This window comes from Orbicella franksi, chromosome 2 (assembly GCF_964199315.1).
Source record: "Orbicella franksi chromosome 2, jaOrbFran1.1, whole genome shotgun sequence".
Taxonomy (NCBI): Eukaryota; Metazoa; Cnidaria; class Anthozoa; order Scleractinia; family Merulinidae; genus Orbicella; species Orbicella franksi.
Window position 1 is genome coordinate 5,644,512 of NC_138146.1, and position 14,585 is coordinate 5,659,096.

General features: G+C 37.5%; 2 protein-coding genes across 2 annotated transcripts; both read right to left on the reverse strand.

Annotated features, from left to right (window-relative positions):
- Nucleotides 1–3,049: 3,049 nt before the first annotated feature.
- LOC145474186 (melatonin receptor type 1C-like) lies at nucleotides 3,050–3,989 on the reverse strand. Its single transcript, XM_081455115.1, has one exon. It carries the CDS (start codon nucleotides 3,987–3,989, stop codon nucleotides 3,063–3,065), a length of 927 nt encoding a protein of 308 aa, XP_081311241.1. The 3' UTR covers nucleotides 3,050–3,062.
- Nucleotides 3,990–4,689: 700 nt separating this feature from the next.
- LOC145467929 (melanocortin receptor 4-like) lies at nucleotides 4,690–6,414 on the reverse strand. Its single transcript, XM_081451568.1, has one exon. The coding sequence runs from the start codon at nucleotides 6,412–6,414 to the stop codon at nucleotides 5,488–5,490; it is 927 nt and encodes a 308-aa protein (XP_081307694.1). The 3' UTR covers nucleotides 4,690–5,487.
- Nucleotides 6,415–14,585: the final 8,171 nt, after the last annotated feature.

Genomic DNA, 14,585 nt, shown 5'->3' on the forward strand with positions numbered 1-14,585 from the left:
CCAGAGCTAGTTCAGCTAAATTTTGCTACCCTGTACTAGAGTACACTCCCCAAATCCCCCCATCTATCGTCACTATTGCGGCTGATTTGTGTAAATTTAAACTTGCCGATTTGATTTTTTTATATTTTTGAGTGGCAATTCCTGGTTTCCTTAGTCTAGAGAAAATCTTCAACCAACTAGTCAGTTTTGGAAAAAATGATACCCTCTTCTAGACCCAAACGCTCTAATTTATATACCCTATCCTAGAGTAAACTGCTTGTAAACTATACCCTTCACAGCGGCACATACCTAAATAGCCCATGTATGGCAGTGGCCCCCCCCCCCCCACCGGGGTCTAATGATATAGAGAATAACCGGAAGGAAAACGAAAACGAAATCAATTAAGCTAGCAGGAGATTCCAGTTACATAGTCAGTTATCGCGGGGTTAAAGCTGCAGTAAACGTTAAAGCGAGGTTCGAATTAGTGAGGGTTCAAGTTATCAAAGTTATCAGGAGTCGACTGTAGCGCGTTTCTCTTGACACTAAATGGGAAATACATAAATATTTTTTCACGTAGGGGCTAAACCACCCCCCCCCTAATGTTTCATGAAGGCTATATTTGCTTGGTTTATATATTTCTGAACCAAGTTTGGCAGATGAGCTTTCTTTGTTCTCCAGTTCATTTTCATTTGGAAGTTGTGACAAAATGTCAGATTATGACGTCATAATTGATGACGTCACCAAAACGTGCTATAATTTTTCGTAAAATCTGATAAAAAGATTATGTCATTGGAAAGGCCCTGACTTGAGGAGTAAAATGCCGGAAACCGTTTTTTGCTATGATGATTATTTTTCGAGATATGGTAAGTTAAATATTTTTTTTGTTGTCCCCCCCGGAATTTGCTTAACCATACTGTCCTTCTCAATTCAGTCTCTCTGGTTTATTTTTTTCAGTTTTATTCTAGGAAGGCTAATAATCTAGAAAAATAGAAAGCTTGATGTTGTCAAAAATCGTATGGTTTTAGAAATTTGATTTTCGGCTTTGTTAGGATGGTATTAACAGTAAAAAAACGGGTGACGTCACAGGTTATGACGTAACAAAACTAATTTTAACGCAACAACACTAGAGGGATAATTTTTTATCCCGATTTTCTTCTTTATTTTGCTTTAGTCATCTGGCACATCACATGTGCAACATAGCTGCATTTGCTGGAACAAAATTACGGCTCCGATTTGGGGATTTTTCTCAAGGGGGGGACCCCATATTTTGCAGAGTTATTTTTCATATTTAGAAATGCCATATTTCATTTAATTTTTGTGATATGGACAAAATTTTTTCAGGGTTCAACTCCTCTTGATGTGCTCTTTCGAACACATTGTAAAAAATATGCATATTAAAAACTTCAAAAGTGGCAAAAAACATGACGTCATTACTGTGACGTCACAACTTTGACATTTACTGGCATTTTGCACGTAAAAATAATTGGCAATAGGTCTCCTGCTCATCTGCCAAGTTTGGTGTAGAAAGAGTCAATACTTTTTAAGTAATGAGAAATAATGTGAAATACCCAAGAACTGACTAAACATTTGGGGGGTGGTTTGGCCCCTACGTGTTTAGTTGCAGGAAATTTACAACGAGCAAGCAGCCATTGAATACAGAGAGAGCTGTCAGGTCCGTGTTTGTTAGATACCAGAGGTATTTCCAAAGATGTTTCTTGTCAATAAGCATGAAATTATTTTCACCCCGCGGTTAAGTTAGCTTGGATTTTAAAATTAAACACCCTCCTGCCTTTTCGCTATTCATTAGCACAAAGTCAGCAGTGGGCAGCTATTTCAGAAACTCAGGAATCTCGTCATGGAACCAATCAGAGAGTACGCAGGATCCATACTGTATTGTGGACTGTAACTTCCATCATTTAAACTTTGATTTCTATGTGACAAGAATCTCATATCATCAGAGGAGGTTTTGCTCTCCTTCACTGTAATAACAAAGCAACGTTTACATAGGTTTTATTGTTTTAACCATTTATTATCAATGGAACAATATCCTCTTTCGAATAGAGTTCTAATTGCTATTGCGTTTGACAGCAATACCTAATCGCAAGTTGTTTGGCTTACGCACAAAGATCACGCTGACGCCAAAAATACACGAAGGGATTTAGCGAAGCATTTATAAGCACAAAAATATAAAGCTAGTCTCAGAAAGAAATTAAGGCACTATGACTAAGGGCAGGCTGCTTATCAACCAGACACATAAAATGACTACCCTTGTTTGCTCTTCCGTGACCACTTGTTTATATCGTAGTATCATAGCAGATATATCACTAGAGAGCGATCAATGCCCATTGCTGTTACAGTAAACAGGTTAATGCCACTAGATAGACAGATCATCAAGATTCGTGCGATAGTTTTGCTTGAATTCTTGAAAATTACTGCTTGTAATAGAACGTATAGCTTCTAAGAAAAAGTTGTAAATCCAAGATGGCGGACTAAAGACGTAATGAAAAAAAAAACAGTGTCATTCTTGTAGAGCAAGTTAAGGGCAATTTATTAAACGCAAAATAATTTTAGATATGTAATTAAGATGGGAATCCTAGCGGAGCCGAACTACACTTCCTTCTTGTACCACGGTGGGGGTATGAGTTTACTTGTACGTCCAAGGGTAAAACGCAACTCTTTTAGAACCAATCAGAGTGAGCGCAAGATCCTTACTGTATTGTCTACTGTACCCCCCATCATTTAAACTTTGATTCCTACATAATAACAGTCCATCTCATCTCATCAGAAGGTTTTGTAGTCACCTTAATCACCAATGTTTTAACTGTTTTTACCATCTATTATAAATAGAACAACGTCCTTTCTTGGACAGAGCCAACTGGCATCAACTCGTTCAGGCCTATTTTTTTTTTTTTTTTTGCCAGGCTTTAATATCACAGAAACTACAGAAACTACAGAAACCGAGATAAGCTCCGGCCTGGCGGGCCACTTAGCTCGTATGCAGACTTTACCTCGCGTTATTATCACAACTGCTTAAGTTGGGTATATTACTGCGATGATCAATCATGTCCTCAGAGCTCTCATTGTTACTGTGTTTGACAGCAAACCCTCATCACAAATGGTTTAGCTTGTGCACGAAGATCACGCTGACGCCAAAAATACAGGAATGGATTAAGCGACGAGTTTAGCAGCACAAATATATAACAGATCTCGAGCAAGACAACATTTAAAGGTATCAAGTTTGCAGCGAGACAAATGTTAGAAACCAGTAATGGAGCATAGCACACAAGAACGATGACTAACACGAGCATAGTGTTTATGGCAGAATTTCTGAATCTCGCTATGTTAAATGATTTCGAAGCAACAGCCATCTGATCTTGAACCTGAGCTCGGTGATGTCGTACAACTTCATAAATCTTGATCGAAACGAACGAAATAATTGCAAGGCAAACTGCTATTGTAAGTGTCATAACTAAATAACTAGTCATAGCCATAGTATCAAAAGCCATCATGACTAAGGGCAGGCTGCTTATCAACCAAAGGCATAAAAGGACTTTCCTCGTTGTCTTTTCTGTGACCACTTGTTCATATCTCTGGTGCAGATATATCGCTAGATAGCGATCAACGCTCATTGCTGTTACAGTTAACAGGGTGACTACTGTTAGAAAGACAGATATTAAATTCCGTACTTTCATGAGTGTACAGGAGGTAATTTTGCCAAAATTATTGAAAAGTACAGCTTGAAATCCAACGTGCAGTGGCTCAGATACTATCCCAACACACAAATCAGACAAAGCCAGGCCGAACAGCAATATGTTCGAAGTAGAGTGCAAATTTGGACTTCGCCATATTGTCACGAGAACCAACAAATTTCCAATCGTAGCCGTTATGGAGATAAAGGTGTTAACAACCATCAATGCCATCAAAATCTTTGGGTTGACAACTAAGATGCTTGCTTGTGTTCCGTAGCAGAACAGTTCTTGGGTCGTGTTCGTTCCGTTGTTGAGATCCATCACGTCGACATTGCAAAGAATTTTGAATTCTTAATTATTTCGTGGCGATCAGAAATTAGTTATATATATGATTTTTTTTTTTACAGATATTTGTTCAGTTGGTAACCGTCAAAGGATAATGCCAGTTGCTAAAAAATATATTAGTATTGAACTATGCTGCAAAATGAAAAAAACTAATTACATTTTTATCAGACAAAAAAAGAGAAAGTTTTTGAAGTCAATGACATTTTGCTGTCTCCTCAACAGAACTTGACAAAAATGATTGGTTTCCACACCAGCTGGCCTCTTTTGTTTCAAAACCCTTGTTTTTTAAAATATTCGACAATACGGGGAAGAACATTTGTCGAGGGACTAAAACTGCGATTAGATTATAGTTCAACTTTTATGACTCTAAATTGATAAATTTCGTACTTCGAATGGCCGGTATTTGATTTAGGGAAAAAAAAGGACTCCCCCCCCCCCCTTCCCCCAGGCTAAAACAATACTTTTGGCTGAAAAAAATCCCCAAAGAATTTTTTGTAATGAAATAAATGAACATTAGAATTTTCTCTCCTCTCGCGGGATTTCAAAGTTTACAGAGAGATTTTTTTAAGGTAATTCCATCGATATAGAACTCAAAATAGATTTTCTTTCAAACTTTACTGTTGGCTGCCTATATCAAAAGAATTTAAAATTTGAAATAAAAAATGGGTATCCCGTATTCGTTTAGGAGCAGCAGGACCTTCAACAAGCCCTATAATTCCTGAAATTATCTGCCTTCAGAAACTTTTATATTTGAACTATGCTCTCATTTTCCTTGACAACTTTTCACTCTGCAATAGAAATTGGTTGATTTTCATTGTATAGAAAGAAGGTGATCTCTGCATTCAGACTAAATAAACAAAAAAAATCGTTAGGTCCCGGTACTCGTTTCCCAGGAAAAAAACGATGATTTGTTCCTCGCAAGCCAAGCCGTTTAGAGAAAGCGACCATTTTTTACATGTTGTGTCTGTGCACGCGCTCGTGCGCGCACGCTAATGACGTGAAAATCGTGCGCAGTGGGAATGCGCAGTGCAATTCTAAGGAATCACCCTAAGGTAGCTCAAAACAGTTTCCAGCTCTTTGTAAGACTTAAATTTTGATTGGCCATTATAACCTCTCTTTATCAGTTGATGCTAAAATCATGGTATCAGAAAACCACACAATTATTTATTGAAAAAAATGTACATTTCTAATAACGACGAAAATCTAAGTGAAGTCCACCTACGCCTCCCTCTTGTACCACAGTGGGGGTGTGAGTTTGGTTGTTCGACCAGGGATAAACAAAGCTCTTTCAGAACCAATCTGAGTGTGCGCAAGATCCATATTGTTTTGTGGACTGTACACTCCATCATTTCTATGTGAAAAGAATCTCATCCCATCAGACGTTTTTTTAGTCACCTCAATCACCAATTTCTTTACTGTTTCAACCATTTATTTTGAATAGGACAATATCCTCTTTTTGGCAGGGCTCTCATTGTTACTGTGTTTGACAGCGAAACGTCATCGCAAGTTGCTTAGCTTGTGCACGAAGATCACGCTGACGCCAAAAATACACGAATGGGTTTAGCGAAGAATTTAAGAGCACAAATACATAGGTAATCTCGACAAATAGAACACTTGAAGGATTTAAGTCGACAGTGAGAAAAATTTTAGAAACAAGAAATGGAGTATAGCACACAAGAACGACGACTAACACGAGCATAGTGTTTACGGCAGAATTTCTGAATCTCGCCATGTTAAATGATTGCGAAGCAACAGCCATCTGATCTTGAATCTGAGCTTGGTGATGTCGAACAACTTGGTAAATCTTGATCCAAGAAAACGAAATAATTGCAAGGCAAACTGCTATTATAAGTGTCATAACTAAATAACTAGTCATAGCCATAGTATCAAAAGCCATCATGACTAAGGGCAGGCTGCTTATCAACCAAAGGCATAAAAGGACTTTCCTCGTTGTCTTTTCTGTGACCACTTGTTCATATCTCAGGTGCAGATATATCGCTAGATAGCGATCAACGCTCATTGCTGTTACAGTTAACAGGGTGACTACTGTTAGAAAAACAGATATTAAATTCCGTACTTTCATGAGTGTACAGGAGGTAACTTTGCCAAAATTATTGAAAAGTACAGCTTGAAATCCAACGTGCAGTGGCTCAGATAGTATCCCAACACACAGATCAGACAAAGCCAGGCCGAACAGCAATGTGTTCGAAGTAGAGTGCAAATTTGGACTTCGCCATATTGTCACGAGAACCAACAAATTTCCAATCGTAGCCGTTATGGAGATAAAGGTGTTAACAACCATCAATGCCATCAAAATCTTTGGGTTGACAACTAAGATGCTTGCTTGTGTTCCGTAGCAGAACAGTTCTTGGGTCGTGTTCGTTCCGTTGTTGAGATCCATCACGTCGACATTGCAAAGAATTTTGAATTCTTAATTATTTCGTGGCGATCAGAAATTAGTTATATATATGATTTTTTTTTTTACAGATATTTGTTCAGTTGGTAACCGTCAAAGGATAATGCCAGTTGCTAAAAAATATATTAGTATTGAACTATGCTGCAAAATGAGAAAAATTAATTACATTTTTATCAGACAAAAAAAGAGAAAGGTTCTTGAAGTCAATGACATTTTGCTGTCTCCTCAACAGAACTTGACAAAAATGATTGGTTTCCACACCAGGTGGCCACTTTTGTTTCAGAACTTTTATTTTAAATATTCGACAATACGCGAAGAGTATTTGTGGAGGGACTAAAAAAACACGATTCGATTACAGTTTATCTTTTATGATAATAAAATGTAAATTACTTTTTGCGGCACTAAAATCAATAAAGTGGGGGAAACATTTGAGTGCACTACATATATTTTTACAATTATGTTTAAGTCTGTATATCAACTATACACAGAACATCTTCGGCCTTTTGTTTTATTCGCTGATATCCAGCTTTAGCTGCATGAAAAGTTCCAACGCCCTCTCTTAAACGTAGCATCAGTCATACAAAGTCTGTTGTTTACAAATACTTGGCCCATCATGCTGTCATGTAGGCAATTTTTGATGGCAGAACGTATATGTAAATTTTCTTTCCAATCATTTTTCCTTTCAGAAAAGACTTTCGGAAAGTTGACAATAGGACTCTGCGAAGTAGACACATACAAAATTAATTTGCGTCGGAATATCGGTGATCATGCTAGACGATGACTCAAAGATGTTGAGCATACCAATATTTTGAATACTCATGTCGGTTTATGAGTGGTATGATAGAGAGAATTTCCGTTCTAGTCACAAAATAAAGGTGTCCTGATTTTTGCTCGCCTTCGAAGAATTTGCTTTGCTTCCTTACTATGTGAAGCGTTAGTAAAAGTGCAGCTTAACGTTGGATTCAATGTTACACTTTTCAAGAACTCTAGCAAAATGATCTCATGCGTGTTCAGTGATGAATTCAGCAAGATGCAGTAGTCCTAACGGTTAGCGCTCTCGAGTGATCCAGGTTCGTTGCTTTGTTCCAGTGTAGGACACTTTGCCCTCACAAAGCCTCTGTCAGCCTTTATGTATAAATGGGTGCCGGCGGATTAAATGCTGGAGTTAACCTTGTGTGTTGGTCTACTATAGGATTAAATTTTTGCAGATTGGAGCAAAATGAGCCCGTGTACTTAATCTGATGATCTGAGAGAGATGCAGCATCCTAATGGTTAACTCGGTGGAAACCGAATCGAGCTATTCTGGCTCCATGGTATGTTCTTGAGCAAGACACCTTGCTCTAGCAATGCCTCCCTCCACCTAGATCTATGATCATGAGTGAGTACAGGCAAATTTAATTCTGGGGGATGACCCCGCAATGGACTAGCATCCCATCCAGGGGGAAGCAGAAATATTCCTAGTCACAATGCTAGAGAAACTTGGATAATCTCCGGCTTTGTTTCCCATTGTACCCCATGCAGACAATATCTTTACTCAGAATAATCACTTATTCTAAGATCGCTCTTTTTAACAACACTGATGATATAGCTGTAGAAGCAATCAACGCTGATCGCTATTTGAGATATATTTGCACTTAAGATACGGCTAAAAAAATAGTCAGAACTCTCTCGGTGTTCACAGAAAAGAAAACAACGCGTTTTCATCGCTAGATTTGTTTTAAATAAATTTAATCGACCGTTTGGATCGGTTGGGTGGTTTTTCGAACATTCCTAGATTTGACAAAACTTTGAACTTCCTCTAACTTTTGAATATTTTTTTAAAATAGCTTACGAAAAGGGTCTTTTTGATGAAATAAAACAAAAATTTGAAATTTCTGTTCTGTCGTTGGATTCTCTGTGGCTATAAACAGACGTACGCTCTTTATGGTTATTCACCTTACATTTTCGAAAAACTAAGGTGGCTTTGAAAGCATTTTTTTTTTAAAGTTGAAGCTGTATCGTATCATTCTAACTTATACAAATCCCCAGTAAAGAGTGTGAGTCACGGAGCCGCTTTTGAGTTTTTGCATAAGTATTTTAAGCTAAAATAAAGGGTGTTTCTAACACGTTATACTGTTGCTGTGGTACTCCACTCTGACATGAAGATAATCACAACTTGATGAAGCATTTGTGTGACACCAATATTCACGCGACACTTGATAAAGAGTGGTAAATGAAGTTTCAATCCGTCAAAGCATAACTCCTGGCTTCTTACTGTATGTGGGGTAACGAATATGTTTGCTATGGCATCTTTGCGGATATATTATTGACATTTAATTAATTTAGTTAATCAATATATAGACATTTGCATCATCGATTTTTAAAAGGCACAAACAAGGTTCTACAGTCAGGAAAACAATTCATGGCTCACATAGTCTAGTTAGCTAAACCACCGTCGTTATTCTTATAGCCAAATGTTTCGCTGGACGGCACCAAGCGAAGATTTAAAATCAGAGGATTGAGAAGCAAAGGAAATCAGCTTTTTAGCTGCCATTCAATGACCTACATGACAAATAAAGCACAAATAATGATTTCAGACATTTTCCAAATTAAAAGTACCACTTTAACTGCACAACTTCCATTTGTCATATTAGATATATCTTTATGCCAGTCGCAATTACGTCATTTTACGTCATATGTGAGGTTTTTTATTAACATATATTTATTCAGTTGGTAACCGTCAAAGGATAATGCCAATTGCTAACTGAAGTATGCTGAAAAATGAAAAAAAGCGATTACATTTATTTCAGACAAAAGAAAAGACAGGATTTTGTTGTCAGTGACATTTTCCTGACTCCGCAACAGAACCTGACAAGAACGATTGGTTTCCACAGGTGTTGACCTCTTTTATTTTTAAACTTTGTTTTGTTTTTCTTTTGTTTTTGTTTTTTAATTCGTATGAAGGTATTGTAATTTTAGGTAGAAGTGGTTTTAATTTTAATCACAAACATAGTAAGTTGAGCGCTGGAAATGAGCCCTATGTAAATTCACGTATATTATTATTATATTATTAAATGATCGACAATATGAAAGAGCATTTGTACAGGGATTAAAAATGCGGCTCAATTACAATTAATCCAACTTTTATGACAATAAAATGTAAAATGAATAAAGCATGGCATAAATTTGAGCGAACTTTTACCATTAAGCCTAAGCCTGTATATTAATGATACACAAAAAACCATCAAGTTTTTTGTTCCATTTGCTGAGGTCCAGCTTCTCGCGTCTGGAAAATTGTAACGACCCGGCAATCGAAAACTATCTTGTCATCACCTTCGACATGTTAAGAGGCTGTCTCTGTAAGAACCGACCACTGATTTTACTTCGAAAATTCGATTTTTCTCATAAGCTGGGATTTCGAAGCCCTTACCTAGTCATTCACTAAAATGAGTTTTATTTCATTAAAAATTCCAATTGAAGTTTTCTAGGATTGATTGAAGTTCGGTCCGCTCGACACAAGTTTCATGCCCGCCGAAACTGGAAAAATAGCACATATTGCCGGCGCTCTAAAAAAAAGAATCTTCGCTCAAAAGTCCCAATTCTTTTTTTCAACTATAGATATATCATAGCAGTTTGTTTAGCCATGTAGCAATCTTCCCGTAAGTACTAACGGGAAGATTGGGAACTAAATCACTTGTTGTAAACACAAAATTGGCCGTGGCATTTATCAATCCTTCCTTGGCTTCCCGAATCACCGTTTACTGTTCATGCATGTATGTGTACCGAGAGTTGTCCAAAATAGTGCTTCTATAAACCTTTCAAGAGAAGTCTACATGATTAAACCGGCTTCGAGGAAAACAATGGTCAGTAATACACAGAACATCGAAGTATGTGACGGTCACGCTCGGCACAGATGAGTAACGTACAAATCTACTTTATATACAAACCTACAGTTGGAAGGAAAAGCTGGCAGTTTTAATGCTACCCAGGTTTCAAGGATCGTTACAAAGGACCAAATCTTTAATCTTGAAACCAGGTAAGAGATTTACGGGAATTTATCGGAGCACTTTTCGAAGGCGAGTTTGTTAGTTACTCACTGGAATATTTTCAAAGTTTCCCGAATTTTAAGCGGTCGTCAGTTTTGAAAACCTTGTGGGCAGACAAATTTTATTATTGTTTTAAATTAAGGGACATTTATACTTTCTATTTATGTAGTTCAGCAGTTTCAAACAGGTGCCACATTTTTAAAACGTACCTGCAAAGTAGAGCTATTTTCGCGTTTGGTTCAAAACTCGATTTAACGGGTAGAAAATCTTCTTTTAACCGTTGAAGGAACAACATTGAATTATAATTGCTACATGGCTAAACAAACTGCTATGATACATCTATAGTTGAAAAAAAGAATTGGGACTTTTGAGCGAAGATTAGTTTTTTTTAGAGCGCCGCCAATATGTGCTATTTTTCCAGTTTCGGCGGGCATGAAACTTGTGTCGAGCGGACCGAACTTTAATCAATCCTAGAAAACTTCAATTGGAATTTTTAATGAAATAAAACTCATTTTAGTGAATGACTAGGTAAGGGCTTCGAAATCCCAGCTTATGAGAAAAATCGAATTTTCGAAGTAAAATCAGTGGTCGGTTCTTACAGAGACAGCCTCTTAATCATCAGCATCAACGGTTAACAGTTAGCACGCCAATGTCTTTAACATCATTCAGGCTCAGCGTTGTCATTGTCGTAAACGCGCGTGAAAACGTCAATAAAATGTTTTCAAAAAATTGGGATTAGCAAGGCTGTAGTTAAGCCTTAAGCCTTAACTTAATTTTCTCTGGTTTGAAAACAACTTGTCGGCTTTCACCCATGTGCTCTCGCGCCATTGGAAGGGAAGAAAAGAAACTCTGGATAGAGGTTGTTTTTTCACTTCTTCGCCTTGGTGGAAAAATCAGGGCTACTGCCAACCGAAAGTGTGCTGATTCGAATTATGCCAAATGTTAATGGCAATAAATATTCATGAATTGTGGCGACGTTTTTCCCATCGTTGGCTTAAAAGTGTTTTTCTTTTTACTCCAGAACGTGTAAACTTTCTGATGCTGCCAATTCCATAGATTCCCATTTAAAATTGCTTATTCTCCAATATCTCCATCTGCATTGCATTGTAGTCAGAAGAGCGTTTTAATTATTTGTTAATATTAATTGATGATGTATGCTTTCTGTTCATTTTCCTTTTTTATTGGCTTCAGATCCTTGTATTTCACCATTGGTAACTGTATTCCGTCGCCAGTTTATTTTCAGAAAAGCTTTTTCCCTAACAAAAAGAGAAAAACTTATTTTTAGGCTGGTCTCCTTCCTTGTTGGAACAATGTTACTCAAACTAAAGAGCTGTTTTTAATGCATTTGTTTTGTGCCTTGGGGGCTCGTTGAGTGTTTTTTTTTTCCAGTGGTCTTGCAGTTCATTTTGATGAGCATCTTAAGTGGATCAATATCATACAATTTTATTTTTTTTTAAATATATTTTAAAAACTGTTTCTCTAAACCTACCAACAGAATATTCAAAGCTCGCCTTGACCGTATTATTATTTCTCTGTAATATTCAAACTTCATCATTTATGTTATTACAAAAGTGATTTCGAATTCTCTCCCTCAATGGCATTACATTTTTAATTACTTTTCAATTTAATTTTCCTGTTTCTTCTACAATAATTAATTCAGCTCACTGTTTGCACTACATATCGTTAATTATATTTTTGATTGTTGTAGCTGAAAGGAGGTTTTTCTCTATTTTGTACTTTTATTATATTTATATACGTTCATCTATTGATCAACTTTCAACGGAACATACCAAACTAAAACTTACAGTGTACATGTACAGCTCCAAAGGTTGCCAAAATTTACTCTTCATCTGCAAAAAATGTGAAAATCGAATATGTTCAAAATACCCTACCATTCTTCGAAGCTCGTTAATTATTGATAAAGTGTGGGATAAAATGAGTGTATTACAATTTTAAGCTATACTTACCCAAAAGTCATTTTCTCGCACCCTTTATCAATAATTAATGAGCTGACGTTGCTTAACAATTCGATTTCATCTTCTTTTATGGATGAAAAAATATTCATCTCTCCCGATTATGACAAAAAAAAAGGATGACCTCTAGACCGTATGCAAATAACACTCAAAACGCTGAAGAAACTGCATATGAGGGACAAACAGATTCGCAATCTAACGAAAACTGCCAAAAAGCACCCGAAACATTGGAGTCGTTTGCGAAAGGTAATTCCCTACACGGAGCTCGGTTTTGTTTGTTGGAAGCGTTTTCAGAAAACTCATCTGGACAGTGGCTCTTGCAGCGTGTTTCACGTTTTGCATCTATCAAGTTTCTACAACTGTCATTGCTTTTGGACGTCGTCCATTCAACACCAAAGTAACGCAAAGACAGTGAAGAGGAACACAAATTTAACATTTCCTGCTGTGACGCTTTATAATGTAAATTTCTGAACCAGCGTAGGTACATAAACTTCCAAAAACGAAAGAATTTAAGCGGCGATGTGATCGCAAGCAAACTTGATATTTACGCAATGTATCATGGACTTTCCAAGAGAAGATTATGCAAGGAATCAACAGCGGGCCAGGGCTAACTGGCACCGAAATTTTGTCTAAGTACGAACCCCATCCCTCTCCCCCAGAATACTTACCAAGCTTGAGCCTGCGATGTATCGAAAACGAGTACTGGGCAGTGGTCAACTTCCAAGGAACACGCCACCATGATGAGCTCTAAACAGAACACAAAAATGGTCACGTGATACTGGTCGGTGAATACCTTGTTTTGCAGCTGTCAATTGACTATTTTAGGATGTCCAATATTATAGATGTACCTATGGTAACGTGCTGCTCTTATTTTTCAAAGTAAGGGGCTCGGCTCTCGCAAGCGCGGTGCAAATGGCGCACGGACGTACATATGTACGTACGGAAGATCACGTGACAAGTAGACTTTTAGCTGATGGGTTACCAAATTTTCTAAGGTATGGGGCTCCACTCGCGAACCTTCGGCGCGCAGGAACTCCTCTATAAATGCGATCCGATCAGATTTTACAGGAAATTCATGTGGCTGTTGGAAGCGCGAAGGTGACAAAGTGCAATGTACTTGTTTACTTTCTAGGCGAGCGGAATAGCCAGTTGATAATGTCTCTGTGTAAGCCGTCAAGAAACAAAGAATTAAATGAAAAAGTCGGTGGAACATCATAGTCTTTTTGATCAGAAATGATCAAAGGTACGGTAATGAACATTTCAACAGATATATTCGATTCCAGGGGGCTCCACACATCAGTGTCAACTAGACAGCAGCAGATCTTTTGCTAGTTTCAAAAGGACTGTGCATTTGCTTGCAGAGGATGTTCAGTGGCTAAGTTGTGTTTTGTTAATATCTTCGGTTTCGGTTTCAAATCTCCTTTTTGGCTAGATCAGTTTTCTTTGCTGTCACCTTTTGGAATGCATAATCCACGAAAACAGATTCCTACAATCATGGAGAAAAATTTTGGGACAAAATTGCACTTTTGGCCCTTTTGCACACACGTCAGACGCGAATACAACTTCACCTGCCTAACTTCGCCCCCCACCCCCGTACAATGTTGAAAACTGCTACCTGCAAGTTCTTCTGATTTTCAACATTGTATTGAGTGGGGAGGGGGAACAGTAACGCGGTTTTAAAAGGAAAGTAGCGCTTTTTTCAAACTTCAGTAGTAAAACACATACAATTCGTTAACTTACGTGAATGTCCCAAGGACCTTTTTCCACGATTGTCTGATTTGCACTTGTCATGGAAAAATGTACAGTTGGATTTTTTTAGCCCTAAGTGGATTTTTGGACCCGAGAATGTGAACATCTGGGAAAAGAAAAGCATTTCTAAGAACTTTTACACGGCTTTTTCGTGTTTTCAATGGTTTTGGACCCACCGGAGGAGATTTTGATCTCAAATATTATAGAAACTTTTGTATGTGATGGCAGCGATAGCTGCGTCACTTGATTTGAAACTAAAACGAATTGTTTACATTGTAATGTACAGCTATGCAGATACTTCAAGTATTTAAACGACAAATTTGGTATTTAAGCAAGTAAGTGTCCCGAGGACTTTTGTCCACGATTGTCTGATTTTCACTTGTCATGGAAAAATGCACAATTAGGATGT

Coding starts and splice junctions, on each gene's coding strand:
- LOC145474186 (XM_081455115.1), bottom strand. CDS start 3,989: ATGGATCTCAACAACGGAACGAACACGACCCAAGAACTGTTCTGCTAC.
- LOC145467929 (XM_081451568.1), bottom strand. CDS start 6,414: ATGGATCTCAACAACGGAACGAACACGACCCAAGAACTGTTCTGCTAC.